The 23,821-nt window shown below is 35.3% G+C and overlaps 1 protein-coding gene across 3 annotated transcripts in view; it reads left to right on the top strand.

Annotated features, from left to right (window-relative positions):
• Window positions 1–23,821, top strand: part of TRAM1 (translocation associated membrane protein 1) — a 41,353-nt gene that overhangs the window by 11,714 nt on the left and 5,818 nt on the right. For 2 of the 3 annotated variants that reach the window (XM_036998041.2, XM_017661345.3), the window contains 5 exons: window positions 1,197–1,281; window positions 7,010–7,080; window positions 7,188–7,292; window positions 8,089–8,232; window positions 8,505–8,665. In XM_036998041.2, coding sequence (XP_036853936.1) covers window positions 1,197–1,281; window positions 7,010–7,080; window positions 7,188–7,292; window positions 8,089–8,232; window positions 8,505–8,665 — 566 coding nt within the window. The remainder of the gene's footprint in view (window positions 1–1,196; window positions 1,282–7,009; window positions 7,081–7,187; window positions 7,293–8,088; window positions 8,233–8,504; window positions 8,666–23,821) is intronic. The other variant, XM_073229673.1, reaches the window with a different exon arrangement.

Here is a 23,821-nt window from a genome sequence, read left to right as displayed (position 1 = left end):
AGCCTGTATTGTCTTTTGCTTTCCTGAGTTTGTCCTTTTGGTGTATAATATTTTATGTAGTATCTATAAATTGTCTTGACTATTCTATCCTGTCTGGTTTATGTAAGTCTTACATTGTGCCCATGCCCATCAAGACTCTTACATCTCTTGATAGCAGTAGGAACTATCTCTTTATACTAAATATTCTTCATTGTGCCAAACTGTAGGTGCCCATCACCTAGACAATATGCATTAAATGCACTGTGATGGGAGAATTGGAGGAAAAGATATGAAGAGAATAATATGACCATGCATATCTTTGTTTTAAATTCAGCAATAATACCCACTCTGCTGAGTCATTCTGACTTTTAAAAATTACATTAATTGAATAAACTGTAAAGTGTGATTACAAACATCATATTTATATGGAATGGTATACCTCCCTCACCCCCCAAATGTTTCAGATTGGCTTTGTGTTTTCTGTTTCAGACTTCTAAAGGGGAGGGTGAAGGGAAAATAAAGAGAAAAAAGAGGACTGGAGGACCATAATGTAAAGAGGAGACTTTATTCTAGACAAGATTAGGATATATCTCCTGAGGAACTCTTCTATGCCCTTTTCCTCTCTTTATTCCTTGTTTGCCTCCATTTTATTTGGGGCTCTCTGTGTTCAACCAGGTAGGGTTACCATATTTCCCTAAGAAAAAAAGCCAAGGGATATTTGCAATTGGGATTATCCCAATTTCAGGTGCTTGTTGATCTGCACGCCTTTGCTTTTCTTTGAGTCTTTTGCCCTTTCTGCTTCCCCTTTTGATGAACCTTAAGATCTGTAATTTGATTCCCTCAGGGTCATGTTCCTTATATTTTCATTAGCTAACATGACATACTAATCTGTATTAATTAACTAATAGACAAGGGGCTCTGCTTCCTCCCAGCTAGCTTGTATATTAACAGGGTTCTGCAGATAATGGATTTGCTTTATTAATGTTCTGCTGTTTAATCCAGAGGAATTGACTGATGGTTGGAATATCCTAGGGAGACAGGGGAAGTAGCTGTTGGAGAGTTGTGTAAAGGTACTCAGAGTACTGTAAGGCGACCTGGAATGATAACACAAAGAGCTACTTAGTATATCTTGGTTTGTTTCCAGTGTTTGTATTTACTTTATTCTTTAAAAATACTATGCTTTATAAGGTATTTTTTTGCTTTCTTGTGTTGTGCAGATTTCAAATGAAGTTCTTCTACATATCACAGTTGGCTTACTGGTTTCATGCTTTTCCTGAACTCTACTTCCAGAAAACCAAAAAAGTAAGCTGTGATTCTGTAATTTTAAAGACTGGCTTGTCTTTTCTTCCTTTTTTTGAAATCTTCCCAAAATTATCTTCCCAAAATCATGTCTCTAATGTCCTCACTCCTTCTCACCTCCACTCTTCCCCCATTATTCTTCCACTACCCCTCTTTCCACAAAGACTAAATATCCTTAGGTACTTCTTGAAAAACCTTAGTCATTATTTTCAGTTAGGATCTTTTATATTTGACATGATAATTGTGTGTCTTAAAATTAGCAGTAATTTTAAAATAAAAGTATAATTCAAACAAACTTTGAAATGTAGTATTAGTTTCATATTATTGATATTCTTAGTTTCACAAGTGAGATCAAAAGGATTATTCTACCATTAACAGTTCTGTGTAAAAGTCAGAGAAAAGTTAAGTATTAAAAAAATAAACCGTAGTTAAATATTCACCAGTGAGGCTTTTCCTAAAATGGGTGAGCATTCCCTTTTTAGCTTGTGGAAAAGGTGTTTATTTGAACAGATAAGTAAACTACTAAGCATTGCAAGTTCCTTTCAAACATTTTACCCTCAGTACTTCTAAGGTCAGACTTCCATGATAACACAAAGTAAACTTTGTTTCCTTTATGTAACTCTTTCTCTTCTAACACTTGTACCAGGTATCGCTGTTGTGATTTAAACTAAAATAAAGCTGCTCACCTATGTTCGGAGGGCTTCTTCCATCTGTGCACCCTCTTTCCTGGTCCCTTTTCCTTTCACTCTCACTTTAGCCTTCAGTCACACGATAGCCCCTAAGTTTATAATTCCAATACATCAGTTCTTTTCCCTGACATGCCTTTTCCCTCTGATAAATTAATCAAGTACTTTTCCTTTTTTTGGAGGAGACTAATTAAAAATCAACATATATGAAATGATACTTGGGTCATGGGGACATGGGTGAATCAAGTTTGGTTGAGTTAACAATTGTTGAAGCTGGGTCACAGGTATATTTGGGTTCATTATACTCTATTTGTTATATATATATTTACATTTTTCTAGTCCTCTTACTTTAAGAAGCTTTCCAAAAAAGAAGTGTAACAACCTTTCCAGGGACCAGTTTATCTCTCCCTCTCTAAAGCCACAAACACTTATTTCTGTATGTAATGCAAATAGTTAATTCATGAGTATAGATATTTGACTTACTACTGTTTTGTGTCTGTGTTTTTTGTGGGCTGTGTGTCTGTCGTTGATGTTGTCCACTGTGGTTAGAAAACAGCACCGAACTAAAGTCCATGTACCATCTCTCAAAATTTCTTTTTGTTGATTTTTAGAAAGTAGAATGTTTTTCTAGCTAAACTAATTGTAAGGATTATGATGGTGACCTGTAAGACCTTTGACTTAGAACTGTCTCAAAATAAGATAAAATTTTTAGGCTCACTGTTTTCCAGTGGCCCTGCCATATTTACCTAAGTAAGCACCTAATGGGAATCATGACTGTCCTGAGCTGCACTGTCCAGAAGAGTAGCCACTTGCCACATTTAAATTAATTGAAAATAAGTACAAACCAGCTTCACTTTCTTGGTCACACTAGCCCTATTCCAAGTGCTCATTAGCCACATGTGGCCACACTATCACTTTAGACAGCAGGGAACATTTCTGTCACTGCAGAGAGTTTTGTCAGTCAGCATTGCTGAAAATGTCATAGTTTTTGATGTTTTAGCACTGTGGCTCAAATATTTAAAGCTTTCTTCATGTACTTGTATACCCACAGATATACCTCTGGGTTTTATTATTAATCCATATATCTGCATCTTGTTCATAGACCACGTAGATAAAAAGAAACATTGTTATTGTTCACTATAGTTTTCCAGTCTCTTAGTTCCTGCCAGATGGCATTTCTCCAGAAATGCAGTTTAATTTTTGTGGAATAATTTGCATAACTTAGAACTTAAATGGAAACTATTTTTAACTACATATGACTGTCAAATAAGTGTTTCAAGTAATTAACATAATTTGAAAGTAACAGCTGCATATGTGTTAAACAGTTTCTTAAAATTTACTCTATGAAATTTATTTTTGGAAGAACTCTTTACTGGAAGAAACTAGTACAGTGATTGTTTTGAACCAGTCCTACAGAGAAACAAAAAAAGAAAAGAACACTGTTAATAGTAGTTCAAGAGGTATGCTAGTCACAAATAACTCAATTTCTTTTAAGGAAAATATTTTAATTACATATGATACGTATGCTTCAATATACGCATTTTGCTCATGAGAAGATTCAAAATGTAATTTCATAACCAACTTGAATATTTGAAGTTTCAGGTAAGTGTGTATGACATAGCCATGTGCTTTGTTTCTAATACTCAGTTTATTTAGTTAATAACACATATATTATACAAAGTACATTAAATTAGAAATCCTTTTCCCTATTCCTACTTCATGAAAGTTATATTCACATTTTCATATGCAACTTTATTGTTAGTATCTGTCATTCATCCCTGGAGCCTCTTGAATCATCTCATCCGTTTTGCCAGAGTACATCATCTTTACTTCTGTCTTACTGATTCTTCCACTAGACCTCTATAAACATTCAGAAATGACATTGATTGAGTTATTTTGGGCTCAGTATCTTCTCCAAGCATGTATTTGTTGTTCAAAATAATCAATAGAAATCCTTGTAAAAGAGCTTTGAAAAGACTTAAATATGAGATGATTCCATCTGTGGTTTATGGGGAAAATCTTAGCCTTATATTTGGGCATATATATGATATTCTGTTTAAAGTTTGTTTTTAGTACAATATAGTTAAGAAAAGTATTTTCTTACAAAAGTAGCAATTTACTAAAGTATATAGCTGACCGTTTTCATAAAAAGATATTGGATAACAACAAAAACTGTCACTTGAAGTTACTTATAATTCAGGATTTTTTATTTAAATCTATATTTATTAGATTTTCCATGGAAAAAGACTCAGAATTTTAAGTCATCATTCCATGATTTCATCCTTAAATAAACTACTAGAATATTAGTATTAAGAATATGTAAGAACTTGGCAGAGCTTTTATAATGACTCATTTTCATTAGATAATTTTTCCTTTCAGGTATTAAAAAAGTTTATTAATATTTAAACAAACAAATAAGCAAAACCTTATTTCTGGCTCTTGGTAGAAAAGGTATATTTACATAACAAAACCATAGGATGATGTATGAAATTGTCTTTGAGACACCAAAATAGTTTTCTCTGTGCTGCTTGTATGTTCACCTAGATTCTAGATTCTAGAACAGTGATGAGCTGCTCTTGGGTGACATGCTGACTCCTTAATTGAAACCTGTGATGTGGCAGGTGAACTGATGCCATGAACTCCCTCTAAGAGGGCCAAGTTTCAACTAGCCGCCTGTTTCCCTTGTGGAAATGTGTAAGCTTAGAGATGGTGGTGCTGGGCTCTGTTGTTGGCTTCAGACATGTAAACACCATGTTAGTGGGGCTGTAACCCCTTAAGGGTTGGAGAATGTTGGAGGAGTTTGACGTACATTAGTGTTGCTGAAAGCAGCCATTTTTAAAATACAACCTAGATGAAACTTCTCATTTAAAAAATCTTGCAACTTTACCTTTGTATTTTTTAAGTAATATAGGAATGCCTTTAATCTAGGGTGAGTGTTCTCCAGTTCACCACAATCTCCACCAATCCCTGTGTTATACTCATCTCTGCCACTTATTTTTACGTTTTCTCTCATTAGGCTTTGAGTATGCAAACATTGCTTTAGAGACACTAGTCAATTTGTATACAGCTGAAGGGAGGATAGAGGTTTCTTGATACTCCTTTTGAAAATTGTATTTTTAAGTTTTTACTTTAAAAGCTCTTCTTAAGCATTTGATGGTTGTTAAGACAGAAGCTGGTAATGGTATTTTACTCTCTATTATTGACTCAGTTGGTCAACTGTCAGAAAGGCAGGACTAAGATGTGAGGTTGAACCTGAATTTGGAAAGAGGTTCTGCGTTTTTCTTTAGCTAATGGCAAGTACAGTCTTCCCTGACCTAACTAGGTTCAGATTTAAAGACAAAAGATACGAGAAATGGAATAGCTTTTATAATGTAATTTATAATAATGTTTTTAGATTTATCAGAGAGGGTAAAAAGATAGGCAGCTTAGATTCTTTGGGCATATTTTTAAAACTTATTTGTGTTTCTTCTTTAAATTTAATTTTTTTTCTAATCCTCCTAAGAAATTATACTTCTGTAAAATAGGGATTTTTTAGCAGTTATTCTAGCAAATCAACTTTTTTACATTGACTTATATAAGTTTTTATGTAATGAAATGAGGTTAGTGAGTAGTATTTTATTTAGTAAATAAAAAACTAAAAAGCTATCATTGTAAGTATCGGGTGTCTCCCTGGTCTGTTTTCCTCTCAGAAATTTGGCATACTGATGAACACATCTGAAGGAATATGGCAGAATTTCCCATGCCTAGTTATTTTACATACCACCTTGCTGTACTTAAAATATTTAAAAATCATGGTTAAAGTTAAAAGTCATTTGTTATGTAACTAAAATAATTTTGTATAGTGTCATGATACACATACCACACTTGGAAACATATATCATGTATATATAGTGACACCTCTATATCCATAGCATAGTAATAACAACTACAGCTGAGCTGTTCTAAAATGATTGTTAGAGAAGAAAGAGGTCCCCTTGTGATTAAACTTCTTATCTCAGCACCTTTCTCTCTCTCCTTTTAGAAGAGGAAATATTTCATTGGAAGTTTAGAAATTATGTGGAGAAGATCTTAAGACAGTTTATTCTCAAAGATACTTTTCTCTGTAATGGGAAGAGCCACTGTAAATTTGGTGGAATTTAGACCCTGAGAATTTTCCCCAAATGTCCCAAAACATAGTGCTATATATAGATTTTTTTATGTCATAATTCTGTGTGTGTGTATGAGAGAGAGAGAGAGAGAAAGAAACCTGGAATAAAATTTTCGTGAAACAGTGTAGTGTGCTGTACACTAGCATTTTCTATTCTGTTTCATATTTTAAAAGATGTTAGTGTTATATCCTAAAGGATTTCTCTATTCTCTAGTAGGTCTTGACTTACATATTTTAAAAACACTGTTTCTAAGATAACCAGGTCACCAGGGACTATGGAAGGAAAAAAGAAGCAAAAATAAAAATCTAGATACTGGCTTACAGGGTTTTTAAGAGGAGAAAGAATATGCCATTAGGTGATACCCTAAGACAAAAGATAAAACATTAACCTTCAATTTTAATGTCTGTAACTGACGATGAAAGGGACAAATTTAGCTTGAACTACTCAAAAGTGTGTGAACACTTTTATTCTATTTATGCTATTTAGGTAAACAAAAGCATCTCAACTGCTGTAAACAGCAATTTTATTTAGGACATCATTACGGTTATTAGTACTGTGTTATTTAGTAAGTGTTTATTATAAAAAGAACCATAGATCTTAACACTGAAAGGAGTTTTGAGTTTCATCTGTTTCAAGCAAACGTAGGTATTAACTCATTTTTTTTTTTTTTTGGTATCACTCATATTTTGCAGGTAATGTAGCTGAAGCTGAGAGGTTAAATGACTTGTAAAAGCCGTGTAGTTAATTGGGATAAGCAAATGGCGTAGGATGCTGGGGCAGAATAGCCTTTAGGTCTTCTACTCCTCTAATGGTACATTTTTCACTCCACCACACTGCTCCTAAGGAGCAGAAATGTTTCAGCATGTTTTATTCTATAATGCAATTTTCTGTTTGCAGGAAGATATTCCTCGTCAGCTTGTCTACATTGGTCTTTACCTCTTTCACATTGCTGGAGCTTATCTTTTGAAGTGAGTTGGGATTTTTTTGGGGTGTATATATGGGTTAGACAAATAGTATGCAAGTATGTCTTAATTGATAATTAATCTTTGCATTTTAAATATGTTCTTTTTAACAGCTTGAATCATCTAGGACTTGTTCTTTTGGTGCTGCATTATTTTGTTGAATTTCTTTTCCACATTTCCCGCCTGTTCTATTTTAGTGATGAAAAGTATCAGAAAGGGTAAGTTGTTGAGCCATTCAGTTTCTTATCAGAGTCAGTGCCTGTGTTGCCAAAGTACATGCTATGGCAGTTATATTACTTCATGAGCTGTTAGTAGTAGCTTTAATTAAAGTGAAACTTTAGCAGTTCAGATTGGTATTTTATTCTATAAAATGGAGTCTTTCTTAGGGAAATACATTGCAACTTGTATTTTGAAGGCTTTTGGTTTTACTTTTCTGTTATAACTTCCATCTTGTTTAATCCATGTTTTTCTTTTGGAAAAGTAGTAATAGGGAAGTGATTATAGAGGTAATAGTAATAGGCAAGAAGAAAATGAAATAATAGATTGTATAACCTTAATGATATTAAAATTTTTTATGGGAAAATTGTACTGAAAATAGAATTATAGTAGTATGACTTGTAAAAATGTGTAAAGCCTTAAAAAAAGTAAAATTATAACTCTTAAATGGGAATTGGATGTCTATGTTTACAGCACACCTTTTATTTTCCCCAAACTTTTTCAAAATTATATACCACTAGTCTGAGGACCATTAATAGTAATTTTATTTAAAAAGATCAGTTAAACAAAAAGTCAAAACATTTCTTTTCTGGACTTCCTAGAACCTTGAATATACTAAGTTATGTATCTACAGGAGCATGATATAATATGTAGCATTTTCCAAACATTTTATTTCAGAATCCTTTTTGCAGAACAGTAAGAAATGCTGTTCTAATAAACATTTACTTAATAGGACTTTTATTTCCTATTACAATCTTTTCTTCACAATTTTATGAATTTGACTAATTTTTCCTACAGATTTTCTCTGTGGGCAGTACTGTTTGTTTTTGGAAGACTTCTGACTCTGATTCTCTCAGTGCTTACTGTTGGCTTTGGCCTTGCAAGAGCAGAGAATCAGAAGCTGGATTTCAGTACTGGGAACTTCAATGTGTTGGCTGTTAGGTATGGTTCATTTAACATTTTTCTCAACTTTGTACTACTCTGTGGTGTATATTATCAGTTTATGATTAAATCATCTTTTTAAAAATTGGATTATGGGAAAAATTAGGGAGAATATTCATTTGATTTGGATTCATACCCATTTCAGTTTCCTAAATCACTAAAGCAACTGCTTAACTTTTGGGATTAATATTAATGGAATAATAACATAATCCTGTCAACAAAGTGGGAATTTTATTGATTCACTCTGATTTTTTATTTCTTAATATTCTCAGAATTGCTGTTTTGGCATCCATTTGCATTACCCAAGCTTTCATGATGTGGAAGTTCATTAATTTTCAGCTTCGGAGGTGGAGAGAACATTCTGCATTTCAGCCACCAGCTGTGAAGAAGAAACCAACAGTGACTAAGGGCAGGTCTTCTAGGAAAGGAACAGGTTTGTATTCAGTAAGCAGTGAAACATCTGGGGTAGAAACCTTTTTTTTTTAATGTTGAGTTTTATTTTTAATCTTAATAAGATTTAAAATCAATAAAATTATATTCTGCTTTTTAGCAAAACTAGAGGCAAAGCAAACTTACCCCATTGTACAGTTTTGTGATTCCCTAGGCTCAGTTCTTACCCTCAAAAGTCGTCTTCTAAATTTCTCCCTCATGGATATGGGCAGTTTTGGTGATTAACTAACTTAGAGAGTGGTAGTCTGTGTTTTCAGAGATCTTGTTTATATTTTTAAGAAAAAAACTCTTTATAACCCCTGCCCGTATTTTGGGATTGCTTAATCTGTCAGTGCTTCATGTTAGAGCCTGCATCTAACCACTTTTTTCCTTTTGGCTTTTGATTGAAAATACATTGACATTACAGTAGTATATTTAGTGTTATACTTGGAATTGTAATAGTTCCAGTTCTAAAAATATATCACCTCTGGTTTGCTCTGTGTAACTCTTCATATCTGACAGTTTATGTCCTCCAGCCCTGTCCCTGTTCAGGCTTGTCTCAGCAATTCTTCATCCTTTGTGCCTTTAATTTTTTTCAGTAAAATTTGTTAAATAACCACTTTTTGGGGACATAATTCACATACCATAAAGCATACCTTCGAAGTGTACATTTCAGTGGTTCCTAAGTATATTCACAGAGTTGTGTGAACCACTGTGTAATTCCACAATGTTTCTCTCACCTCAGAAAGAAATCCCCATACCCCCTCCCCTTGGCAACCACTTAACTATTTTTTGTCTCTCTGGATTGGTCTTTTCTGGACATCACATATAAATGGAATCATACAATATGTGATCTTTTGCAGCTGGTTTCTTTCGCTTCACATGCATTTAAGGTTCATATGTATTGTAGCATCTAGCAATACTTTCATTCCTTTTTATAGCCAAATATTCCATTGTGTAGACATACCATATTTTGTTTATCCATTTATTTGTTGATGGACATTTGGGTGGTTTTCACTTTTTGGTTATTATGAATAATGCTGCTGTAAATATCATGTACAAGTTTTTGTTTGAATACTTGTTTTTTGCTCTCTTGGGTATATACCTAGGAATAGAATTCTGGGTCATATAGAAACTGTATGTTTAACATTTGGGAAAATTGCTAAACCATTTTCCAAAGTAGCTGCACCATTTTATAGTCAGTTGTTTTACATATTGATATCTTGTTGTCCCTTCACCATTTGTTGGAAAGACTAATCCTCTATTGAATTGTCTTGATGCTCTTGTTGAAAATCAGTTGATCAAGAAAGAAAGAATTTACTTCTACACTCAACTCTATTCTGTTAATCTGAATTTCTGTTCATAAGCCAGTACCACACTATCTTGATTATTGTTGCTTTCTAGTAAGTTTTGAAATTAGAAAATGTGAGCCCTCCAGTTTTGTTCCTTTTTTTCATGTTTTGGTTATTATGGATCCCTTGTTATTTCCATACGTATTTTAGGATCAGCATGTCAGTTTCTGCAAAAAAGACATCTGGCTTTTGATATAGATTTATTTAGAATCTGTAGGTTTCTTTGGAGGGTATGAACATGGATGTCTTCCCTTTACTTGGATCCTCTTTCATTTCTTTCAGTTAAATTTTGTAGTTATCAGTGTAAAAGTCTTCCACTTCTGTTAAATTATTCCTCATTATTTTTGATGCTATTGTAAATAGAATTGTCTTCTTCAGTTTTGGATTGTCCATTGCTAGTGCATAGAAATACAGTGGATTTTTCCTTATTGATCTCTATCCTGCAACATTGTTGATCATACTGATTTTTAAAATTTTGTAATTTAATAGTGGAGTTTTTGTGTGTATTCCTTTGCATTTTCAGTAGAGAGGATCATGTCATTTGCAAAGACAGATAGTTTTATTTCTTCCTATCAGTCTGGATGCCTTTTATTTCATATTCTTGCCAAATTGCCCTGGCTAGGACCTCCAGAACCATGTTGACTAGAAGTGGTGAGAGCAGACAATCCTCATTTTCTTCCTGGTGCTTCCAGGAAAGCACCCAGTCTTTTACCATTAAGTATGATGTTACCTATGTGTTTTTCCTAAATGGCCTTTTTCAGGTTGAGAAAGTTCTCTTGTATTCCTAGTTGGTGTTTCTATCATGAAAGGATGTTGGATTTTGTAACTTTCTTTCTCTGCATCTACCAAGATTACCAAATGGTTTTGGTCCTTTGTTCTGTTGATGTCATGTATTATACTGATTTTTGAATGTTAAGCCAACAAAGCATTCTTGGGATAAATATCACTTAGTAATGGTGTATAATCCTCTTAAATGTTGCTTGCTTTGCTTTGTCTGTCTATATTCACAAAGGATCTTAATGTGAATTTTTTCTAATGTATTGATGTTAAAATGTAAAACCAATCTTGCATTCCTGGCATAAAACAAAGTTGATAATCATACATAACTTTTTCTGGATTGGATTTTTCAATATTTTGTTAGGGTTTTTATATCTGTGTTCACCTTGTTCATCTAAAAGACTGGCATATAATTAGTTATTGGGTTTGTTTTAGTTATTGTGGTATCCTTGTCAGGTTTTCATATCATGGTTTTGCTGGTTTATAAAAAATAGTGGAGGAGGAGCCAAGATGGCGGCGTGAGTAGGACAGTGGAAATCTTCCAAAAACATAAATATTTTTAAAAATACAACAAATACAACTATTCCTAAGAGACCAGAAGATACAGGACAACAGCCAGGCTACATCTACACCTCCGAGAACCTAGTGCCTCACGAAGTGGCAACTGCGCGGAGCTTACTCCACAGCGGCCGGGCAAGAATCAGAGATCCCATCTGCATGCAACTGCCCAGCACAAGCCGCTAGGGGTCACTGTTCTCCCAGGAAAGGAAGGCCAGGAGCAAGTGGAAAGAGACTTGGTTCTCCCAGCTGATACACGTGCGAACTGCCTACGACTACCTCTATTGCCAAGAAAAGGCAGAAGAATTTGATACAGACCAGACTAACCCAGACATCCTCCGCTGAGAGGGAATCTGGGGAGATAGATTTAACCAATCTTCCTGAAAAAGAATTCAAATAAAGGTCATAACCATGCTGATGGGCTTGCAGAGAAATATGCAAGAGCTAAGAAGGGAGAATACAAAAATAAAACAATCTCTGGAAGGACTTAAAAGCAGAATGGACGAGATGCAAGAGACCATTCATGGAATAGAAATCAGAGAACAAGAACGCAGAGAAACTGATGCAGAGAGAGATAAAAGGATCTCCAGGAATGAAAGAATACTAAGAGACCTGTGTGACCAATAGAAACAGAACGATATCCACATTATAGGGGTACAAGAAGAAGAAGAAGAAGAGAGAAAAAGGGATAGAAAGTGTTTTTGAAGAAATAATTGCTGAAAACTTCCCCCAAATGAGGGAGGAAATAGCCTCTAAGAACATGGAAGCACACAGAACTCCCAACACAAGGAACTCAAGGAGGACAACACCAAGACACATAGTAATTAAAATGGCAAAGATCAAAGACAAGGACAGTGTATTAAAGGGAGCCAAAGAGAGAGAAAAGGTGTCCCTGCAAAGGAAAACCCATCACGCTATCATCAGACTTCTCAACAGAAACCTTACAGGCCAGAAGAGAATGGCATGATCTATTTAATGCAATGAAACAGAAGGGCCTTGAACCAAGGGTACTGTATCCAGCACAATTATCATTTAAATATGAAGGAGGGAATTAAACAATTCCCAAACAAGCAAAAGTTGAGGGAATTTGCCTCCCACAAACCTCCTCTACAGGGTATTCTAGAGGGACTGCTCTAGATGGAAGCATTCCTAAGGCTAAAAAGATGTCACCAGAGAAAATAAAATCACACCAAAGAAAGTGGAACAAATACTAACTAAAGGCAAAAAATAAAATCAACTACCCACAAAAGCAGTCAAAATAAACACAAAAGAACACATACACACAAAAAAACACTTAACATACAAAGAATGGAGGAGGAGGAATAAGAAGGGTGAGAAATAAAGAATCATCAGACTGTCTTCATAATAGCTCAATAAGTGAGTTAGGTTAGACAGTAACATAGTAAAGAAGCTAACCTTGAACCTTTTGTAACCAGGAACCTAAAGCCTGCAATGGCAATAAGTACATATCTTTCCATAATCACCCTAAATGTAAATGGACTGAATGCACCAATCAAAAAACAGAGTAATAGAATGGATAAAAAAGCAAGACCCATCTACATGATTCTTACAAGAGACTCACCTCAAACCCAAAGACATGCACAGACTAAAAATCAAGGGAATCAAGGGATGGAAAAAGATATTTCATGCAAACAACAGGGAGAAAAAAGCAGGTGTTCCAGTACTAGTATCAGACAAAGTAGACTTCAAAACAAAGAAAGTCACAAGAGATAAAGGACATTATATAATGATAAAGGGATCAATCCAACAAGAGGATATAACCATTATAAATATATATGCACCGAATACGGAGCACCAACATACCTGAAACAAATACTAACAGAACTAAAGGAGGAAATAGAATGCAATGCATTCATTCTAGGAGACTTCAACACACCACTCACTCCAAAGGACAGACCCACCAGACAGAAAATAAGTAAGGACACAGAGGCACTGAACAACACACTAGAACAGATGGACCTAATAGACATCTACAGAACTCTACATCCAAAAGCAACAGGATACACATTCTTCTCAAGTCACATGGAACATTCTCCAGAATAGACCACATACTAGGTCACAAAAAGAGCCTCAGTAAATTCCAAAAGATTGAAATCCTACCAACCAACTTCTCAGACTGCAAAGGTATAAAACTAGAAATAAATTGTACAAAGAAAGCAAAAAGGCTCACAAACACATGGAGGCTTAACAACATGCTCCTAAATAATCAATAGATCAATGACCAAATTAAAATGGAGATCCAGCAATATATGGAAACAAATGACAACAACAACAACACAAAGCGCCAACTTCTGTGGGATGCAGCAAAAGCAGTCTTAAGAGGAAAGTATATAGCAATCCAGGCATATTTAAAGAAGGAAGAACAATCCCAAATGAATAGTCTAATGTCACAATTATCAAAATTGGAAAAAGTATAATAAATGAGGCATAAGGTCACCAGACAGAGGGCTATAATAAAGATCAAAGAAGAAATAAATAAAATTGAGAAGAATAAAACAATAGAAAAAATCAATGAACCAAGAGCTGGTTCTTCAAGAAAATAAACAAAATAGATAACCCTCTAGCCAGATTTATTAAGAGAAAAAGAGAGTCAACACACATCAACAGAATCAGAAACGAGGAAGAAAAATCATGACGGACCCCACAGAAATACAAAGAATTATTAGAGAATACTATGAAAACCTATATGCTAACAAGCTGGAAAACCTAGGAGAAATGGACAACTTCTTAGAAAAATGCAACCTTCCAAGACTGACCCAGAAAGAAACAGAAAATCTAAACAGACTAATTACCAGCAATGAAATTGAAGCACTAATCAAAAAACTACCCAAGAGCAAAACTCTCAGGCCAGATGAATTTACTGTGGAGTTTTATTAGACATACAGAGAAGACATAATACCCATTCTCCTTATAAAGTTTTCCAAACAATTGAAGAAGAGGGAATACTTCCAGACTCATTCTATGAAGTCACCATCACCCTAATACCAAAACCAGGCAAAGACCCCACCAAAACAGAAAATTACAGACCAATATCCCTGGTGAACGTAGATGCAAAAATGCTCAACGAAATATTAGCAAACCAAATTCAAAAGTATGTCAGGAGGATCATAAACCATGATCAAGTGGGATTCATCTCAGGGATGCAAGGATGGTATAACATTCGAAAATCCATCAACATCATCCACCAAATCAACAAAAAGAAGGACAAAAACCACATGATAATCTCCATAGATGCTGAAAAAGCATTTGACAAAATTCAACATCCATTCATGATAAGAACTCTCAGCAAAATGGGTATAGAGGGCAAGTACCTCAACATAATAAAGGCCATATATGAAAAACTCACAGCCAACATCATACTGAACAGTGAGAAGCTGAAAACATTTCATCAGATCGGGAACAAGACAGGGATGCCCACTCTCCACACTATTATTCAACATAGTACTGGAGGTCCTAGCCATGGCAATTAGACAAAACAAAGAAATACAAGGAATCCAGATCAGTAAAGAAGTCAAGCTGTCACTATTTGCAGATGACATGATATTGTACATTAAAACCCTAAAGACTCCACTCCAAAACTACTAGAACTGATATCGGAATACAGCAAACTTGCAGGATACAAAACTAATACACAGAAATCTGTGGCTTTCCTATAAACTAACAATGAACTAATAGAAAGAGAAACCAGGAAAAAAATTCCATTCACAATTGCATTAAAAAAAATAAATAACTAGGAATGAACCTAACCAAGGAAGTGAAAAACCTATACCCCAAAAACTACAAGACCTTTTTAAGAGAAATTAAAGAGGACACTAACAAATGGAAACTCATCCCATGCTTTTGGCTAGGAAGAATTAATATCATCAAAATGGCCATCCTGCCCAAAGCAATTTACAGATTTGATGCAATTCCTATCAAATTACCAACAGCATTCTTCAATGAACTAGAACAAATAGTTGTAAAATTCATATGGAACCACCAAAAGACCCCGAATAACCAAAGCAATCCTGAGAAGGAAGAATAAGGCAGGGGGAATTATGCTCCTTGTTCTCAAGCTCTACTACAAAGTCACAGTAATCAAGACAATTTGGTACTGGCATAAGAACAGAGCTGCAGACCAGTGGAACAGAATAGAGACTCCAAACATTAACCCAAACATATATGGTCAATTAATATATGATAAAGGAGCCATGGACATACAATGGGGAAATGACAGCCTCTTCAACAGCTGGTGTTGGCAAAACTGGACAGCTACATGTAAGAGAATGAAACTTTTTCATTGTCTAACCCCATACACAAAAGTAAATTCAAAATGGATCAAAGACCTGAATGTAAGCCATGAAACCATAAAACTCTTAGAAAAAAACATAGGCAAAAATCTCTTAGACATAAATATGAGTGACTTCTTCATGAACATATCTCCCCGGGCAAGGGAAACAATAGCAAAAATGAACAAGTGGGACTATATCAAGCTGAAAAGCTTCTGTACAGCAAAGGACACCATCAATAGAACAAAAAGGTATCCTACAGTATAGGAGAATATATTCATAAATGACAGATCCAATAAAGGGTTGACATCCAAAATATATAAAGAGCTCATGCACCTCAACAAACAAAAAGCAAACAATCCAATTAAAAAATGGGCAGAGGACCTGAACAGACAGTTCTCCAAATAAGAAATTCGGATGGCCAACAGACACATGAAAAGATGCTCCACATCGCTAGTCATCAGAGAAATGCAAATTAAAACCACAATGAGATAGCACCTCACACCAGTAAGGATCGCCATCATCGAAAAGACAGACAACAACAAATGTTGGCAAGGTTGTGGAGAAAGGGGAACCCTCCTACACTGCTGGTGGGAATGTAAATTAGTCCAACCATTCTGGAAAGCAGTATGGAGGTTCCTCAAAATGCTCAAAATAGAAATACCATTTGACCCAGGAATTCCACTTCAAGGAATTTACCCTAAGAATGCAGCAGCCCAATTTGAAAAAGACATGTGCCACCCCTATGTTTATCGAGCACTTTTTACAATAGCCAAGAAATGGAGGCAACCTAAGTGTTCATCAGTAGATGAATGGATAAAGAAGATGTGGTACATATACACAGTGGAATATTATTCAGCCATAAGAAGAAAACAAATCCTACCATTTGCAACAACATGGATGGAACTAGAGGGTACTATGCTCAGTGAAATGAGCCAGGTGGAGAAAGACAAGTACCGAATGATTTCACTCATATGTGGGAAAAACTGAAGGAAAAAAACCAGCAGCAGAATCACAGAACCCAAGAAAGGACTAATAGTCACCAAAGGGAAAGGGACTGGGGAGGATGGGTGGGAAGGGAGGGAAAAGAGGGGGGGAAGAAGAAAGGGGGCTTTACGATTAGCATGTATAATATGGGGGGCACGGGGAGGGCTGTACAACAGATAGAAGACAAGTAGTGATTTTACAGCATCTTACTACGCCGATGGACAGTGACTAATGGGGGGGGGGACTTGGTGAGGGGGGGAATCTAGTAAACATAATGTTCCTCATGTAATTGTAGATTAGTGATACCAAAATAAAAAAATAATGCTGGGCAGTTTTGTCCTTTGTATAATACCAGCATTATTCTTATTTAAATGTCGGGGGAGAATCTACCAAGGAAGCCATCTATCCTGGAGCCTTCTTTGTAGGAAGCTTTTACCTACAGATTCACAATTGTTTCATAGATAATAGCATTATCCAGACTTTCTAATTCTTATTGTATCTGTTTGGTAAGTTGTGTTTTTCAAGGAATTTGTCCATTTTATCTAAATTTGAAAATATATTGATATAAAATTATTCATAATATACTCTTACTAATGCTTGTAGAATAGCAGTAATTTCCATTTTTCATTTCCTTTATTAATAATTTATACCTTTCTTTCCATCAGCCAGGAGCCAACATTTGCCTTTTTTTTGTCGTTGATTTTCTCAGTCATATCATTGAATTCTGTTATTTCCCCTTTTTTTGTTATAATTTGCTCTTCTGTTATTTGTGGTTTACCTTCTGGAGATGGATCTTTAGATCATTGATTTTCATCCCATCTTATGAATTACTTGGAATTAAGGGCAAACTTTCCATTTCAGCACTGTTTTAGCTGAATTTCACAAGTTTTGAAATGTCTTTTTCATTATCACTCATTTCAGATTATAATTCCAACTGTAATCTCTCCTTTAAACCATAAATTACTTAAAAGCACATTGCTCAATTTATGAATATTTGGGCATTTCCTAGTTTTCTTTTTGTTAATGATGTCCAGCTTAATTCCACTGTGGTTTTAAAAAATATACTCTGAATGACTCAAATTCCTTCAAATTCATTGAGACTTTCAGCATGTGTTCAATTTTGGTAAATTTTCCACTTAGACTTCAAAAGGATGTGTATTCCACATTTCTTGCATATTTTGATCTGTGTCAGGTCACATTTATTGTGTTCAATGTTTTGTATCTACTGGTTTGGTGGAAGGAAAATGCTTGTTCAGTCAGTTATTGCAAAAGATGTTGGCCATTTCCCCTTGTAGCTTATACATTTTTGCTTTAAATATTTTAAAGATGTATTATACGTACATCAGAATTCAGGGTCATTATAAAATCTTGTTTATTTTGACCTTTTTTTATAGTCCTTTTAAGGAAAAATTATAGCTGTAGTTACAAATTCTGTAGTTAAAGAGATTCAAAATAAAAATAACTTGAAATAAATTGAGAGAATTAAATATTATTACTGTTATTTCTAGATAGTATATCAGCTTGGGCTTTTCTTTTTTAATTGAAGTATCATTGACATGCAATTAAAATCTCTTTAAAGTTGTATATCAACACAGTCGTTCAAGTTACCCACTCATATTAGTAAATCCTCACACGCACTAGTGCAGTTACTGTCTGTCAACATAGGAAGAGAATCATTAGCTATATTCTGTGTTGTACTACAATCCCCATGATCAACTTATATTATGATTGAGCATTTTTCTCCCTTTATCCCCCTGATCCTCCATCCATCCACCCCAACATCCCCTGCATTGACCACCAGTCACTTCTCAGTGTCTATGCAACTGCTATTTTGTTCATTTTGTTTTGCTTTTATATTCCAAAAATAGTGAAATCATGTGGTATGGTATTTATCTTTTTCAACCTGGCTTATTTCACTGTGCATAATACCTTCTGGGTTAATCCATGTTGTTGCAAATGGCATGGTTTCCTTTTTGTTTATGGCTGAATAATATCCCATGTGTACGTGTACCACCTCTTTTTTTTTTTATCATTAGTATACTCTTACATGAGCAACATTGTGGTTACTAAATTCCCCCCATTATCAAGTCTCCACCACATACCCCATTACAGTCACTGTCTGTCAGTGTAGTAAGGTGCTCTAGAATCACTACTTGTCTTCTCTGTGCTATACTGCCTTCCCGGTGCTGCCCCCTTACAGTATGAGTGATAATCATAATTCTCCTTTGGTAACTATTAGTCCATTCTTGGGTTCTGTGAGTCTGCTGCTGTTCTGTTCCTTCAGCTTCTGCTTTGTTCTTATACTCCACAGATGAGTGAAGTGATTTGGTACTTGTCTTTGACCGCCTGGCTTATTTCACTGAGCATAATACCCTCTAGCTCCATCCATGTTATTGCAAATGGTAGAATTTGTTTTCTTCTTATAGCTGAATAATATTCCATTGTGTATATGTACCACATCTTCATCTACTGATGGAAACTTAGGTTGCTTCCATTTCTTGGCTATTGTAAATAGTGCTGCAATAAACATCTGGGGGCATGTGGCTTTTTCAAACTGGGCTCCTGCATTCTTAGGGTAAATTCCTAGGAGTGGAATTCCTGGGTGAAATGATACTTCTACTTTTAGTTTTTTGAGGAACCTCCATACTGCTTTCCACAATGGTTGAACTAATTTACGTTCCCACCAGCAGTGTAGGAATCCTCCACAAATCACTTGCCAACATTTGTTGTTTGTCTTTTGGATGGTGGCCATCCTAACTGGTATGAGGTGATATCTCACTGTGGTTTTAATTTGCATTTCTCTGATGATGATGAGCGATGTGCAGCATCTCTTCACGTGTCTGTTGGCCATCTGAATTTCTTCTTTGGAGAGGTGTCTATTCAGATCCTCTACCCATTTTTTAATTGGATTATTTGCTTTTTGTTTGTTGAGGAGCGTGAGCTCTTTGTGTATTTTGGATGTTAACCCCTTATCAGATATGTCATTTATGAATATATTCTTCCATACTGTAGGATATATTTTTGTTGTGATGGTGTCCTTTGTTGTACAGAAGGTTTTTAGTTTGATATAGTCCCACTTGTTCATTTTTGCTTTTGTTTCCCTTGCCTGTGGAGATATGTTATGAAGAAGTTACCCATGTTTATGTCCAAGAGAGTTCTGCCTATGTTTTTTCCTACGATTTTCATGGTTTCATGACTTACACTCAGGTCTTTGATCCATTTCAAGTTTACTTTTGTGTATGGAGTTAGACAGTAATCCAGTTTCATTCTCTTACATGTAGCTGCCCAGTTTTGCAACACCAGCTGTTGAAGAGGCTGTCATTTCCCCATTGTATATCTGTGGCTCATTTATCATATATTAATTGACCATATGCACTTGGGTTAGTATCTGGACTCTCTATTCTGTTCTGTTGAGCTATGGGTCTGTTCTTGTGCAAGTGCCAAATTGTCTGGATTATTGTGGCTTTGTAGTAGATCTTGAAGTTGGGAAGCGAGATCCCCCCTGCTTTATTCGTCCTTCTCAGCATTGCTTTGACTATTCAGGTCTTTTGTGGTTTCTGTAAATTTTAGAACTATTTCTCTCAGTTCATTGAAAAATGCTGTCAGTATTTTGATAGGTATTGCCTTGAATCCATAGATTGCTTTAGGCAGAATAGCCATTTTGAGAATATTGATTCTTCCTACCCAAGAGCATGGGATGAATTTCCATTTATTAGTGTCCTCTTTAATTTCTTTTAGGAGTGTCTTGTAGTTATTAGGTTATAGGTCTTTCACTTCCTTGGTTAGGTTTATTCCTAGGTATTTTATTCTTTTTGATGCAATTGTGAGTGGAATTGTTTTCCTGATTTCTCTTTCTGCTAGTTCATCTTTAGTGTATAGGATTGCTACAGATTTCTGTGTATTAATTTTGTATCTCGTGTAACTTTGCTGAATTCAAATAATAGATCTAGTAGTTTTGGAGTGGATTCTTTAGGGGTTTTTATGTACTATATCATGTCATCTGCAAATAGGGACAGTTTAACTTCTTTGTTGCCAGTCTGGATTCCTTTTATTTCTTTGTGTTGTCTGATTGCTGTGGCTAGGACCTCCAGTACTATGTTGAATAAAAGTGGGGAGAGTGGGCATCCTTGTCTTGTTTTAGAATCTAAAAGAAAGGCTTTCAGCTTCTCATGTTAAGTGTAGTGTTGGCTTTGGGTTTGTCATATATGGCCTTTATTATGTTGAGGTAATTGCCCTCTGTACCCATTTTGTTGAGAGTTTTTATCATGAATGGATGTTGAATTTTGTCAAATGCTTTTTCAGCATCTGTGCAGATCATGTTGTTTTGACCTTTTGTTGATGTGGTGGATGATGTTAATTGATTTTCAAATGTTATACCATCCTTGCATCCCTGGAATAAATCCTACTTGATCATGATGGATGGTCTTTTTGATATATTTTTTAATTTGATTTGCTAATATTTTGGTGAGTATTTTTGCACCTGTGTTCATTAGGGATATTGGTCTGTAATTTCCTTTTCTTGTGGGGTCTATGCCTGGTTTTAGTATTAGAGTGATGCTGGCCTCATAGAATGAGTTTTGAAGTATTCCTTCTTCTACTCTTTGGCAAACTTTAAGGACGATGGGTATTAGGTCTTTACAAAATGTTTGATAGAATTCAGCAGTGAAGCCATCTGGTCCAGGACTTTTGTTCTTAGGTAGTTTTTTGATTACCAGTTCAATTTCTTTGCTGGTAATTGGTCTATTCAGATTTTCTGTTTCTTCCTGGCTCAGCTTTGGAAGGTTGTATTTTTCTAGAAAATCTGTTTATTCTAGGTTATTCAGTTTGTTAGCATATAAGTTTTCACAGTATTCTCTAGTAGTTCTTCAGATTTCTGTGGTGTCCAGTGACTTTTCCTGTCTCATTTCTTATTCTGTTTATGTGTGTAGACTCTCTTTTTTTCTTGGTAAGTCTGGCTCGGGGTTTATCTTGTTTATTTTCTCAAAGAACCAGCTCTTGCTTTCATTGATTCTTTCTATTGTTTTATTCTCGGTTTTATTTATTTCTTCTCTAATCTTTATTATGTCCCTCCTTCTTCTGACTTTGGGCCTCATTTGTTCTTCTTTTTCTAGTTTCATTAATTGTGAGTTTAGACTGCTCATATGGGATTGTTGTTCTTTCCTCAAGTTGGTCTGTATTGCAATATACTTTCCTTTTAGCACGGCCTTCACTGCATCCCGTAGATTTTTGCGGTGTTGAATTATTGTTGTCATCTGTCTCCATATACTGATCTCTGCTTTTATTTGGTCATTGATAACATTGGTTATTTAGGAACATGTTGTGAAGGATCCGTGTGTTTGTGGGATTTTTCATTTTATTTGCATAATTTATTTTTAGTTTCATACCTTTGTGGTCTGCAAAACTGGTTGGTAGAATTTCAGTCTTTTTGAATTTACTGAGGCTCTTTTTGTGGCCTAGTATATGATCTATTCTTGAAAGTGTTCCATGTACACTTGAGAAGAATGTGTATTCTGCTGCTTTTGTGTGTAGAGTTCTGTAGATGTCTGTTAGGGCTATCTGTTCTAATGTGCTGTTTGGTGCCTGTGTCTCCTTACTTATTCTCTGTCTGGTTGATCTGTCCTTTGGCATGAGTGGAGTGTTGAAAGTGTTTAAGTCTCCTAGAATGAATGTGTTGCATTCTATTTCCCTTTTTAATTCTGTTTGTATTTGTTTCACATATGTTGGTGCTCTTTTGTTGGGCTCATAGATATTTATAATGGTTATGTCTTCTTGTTGGATTGACCCCTTTATCATTATGAAATATCCTTCTTTGTCTCCTGTGACTGTCTTTGTTTTGAAGTCTGTTTTGTCTGATACAAGTACTGCAACTCCTGCTTTTTTCTCCCTGTTAGTTGCATGAAATATCTTTTTCCATCCCTTCACTTTTAGTCTGTGTATGTCTTTGTGTTTAAAGTGAGTCTCTTGTAGGCAGCAAATAGATGGGTCTTGTTTTTTTACCCATTTGGTGACTCTATGTCTTTTGATTGGTTCATTCAGTCCATTTACATTTAGGGTGATATAGGTATGTACTTTCTTCCATTGCATGCTTTAGATTCTCGGTTACCAAAGGTTCAGGGTTAACTTCCTTGCTATCTAAGAGTCTAACTTAACTCACTTAATATGCTATTACAAACACAATGTAAAGATTTCTTTCTCCTCCTTTTTCTTCCTCCTCCAATCTTTATATTTTAGGTATCATATCTGTAATCTTTGTCTCTATCCCTTGATTGAGTTTGGGGATAGTTAATTTAATTTTGCATTTGTTTAGTAATTAGCTGTTCTTCTTTCTTTACTTTGGTTTTATTACCTCTGATGACAGCTATTAAACCTTAGGACACTTCCATCTATAGCAGTCCCTCCAATATACACTGTAGAGATGGTTTGTAGGAGGTAAATTCTCTCAGCTTTTGCTTATCTGGAAATTGTTTAATCCCTCCTTCAAATTTAAGTTATAATCTTGCCAGATAAAGTAATCTTGGTTCGAGGCCCTTCTGCTTCATTGTATTAAATACATCATGCCACTCCTTTCTGGCCTGTAAAGTTTCTGCTGGGGAGTCTGATGATAGCCTGATGGGCTTTCCTTTGTATGTGATCTTATTTCTCTCTTTAGCTGCTTTTGATAGTCTGTCTTATCCTTGATCTTTGCCATTTCAATTAGTATATGTCTTGGTGTTGTCTTCCTTGGGTCCCTTGTGTTGGGAGATCTGTGCACCTCCATGGCCTGAGAGACTTACTCCTTCCCCAGATTGGGGAAATTTTCAGCAATTACCTCCTCAGAGACACTTTCTATCTCTTTTTCTCTCTTCTTCTTCTGGTACCCTTATAAAGTGAATATTGTTCCGTTTGGATTGGTCACACAGTTCTCTATTATTTCATTTGTAGATCCTTTTTTCTCTCTGTGTCTCAGCTTCTTTGTTTTCCTCTTCCCTAGTTTCTATTTTGTTTATCGTCTCCACCGTATCTAATCTGCTTTTAATACCCTCCATTGTGCTGGCTCTTCAATGATTGGATCTCTGACAGGGATTCTTTCCTGAGTTCTTGAATATTTTTCTGTACCTCCATTAGCATGTTTATGATTTTTATTTTGAACTCCCTCCCTTTCAGGAAGATTCATGAGGTCGATGTCATTTCACTCTTTCTCAGGAGTTGTATTCGTAA

The sequence above is a fragment of the Manis javanica genome, chromosome 2 (assembly GCF_040802235.1).
Source record: "Manis javanica isolate MJ-LG chromosome 2, MJ_LKY, whole genome shotgun sequence".
Lineage (NCBI taxonomy): Eukaryota > Metazoa > Chordata > Mammalia > Pholidota > Manidae > Manis > Manis javanica.
The sequence above is the reverse complement of the archived record's forward strand: the minus strand, read 5'-3'. Positions and strand labels throughout refer to the sequence as shown.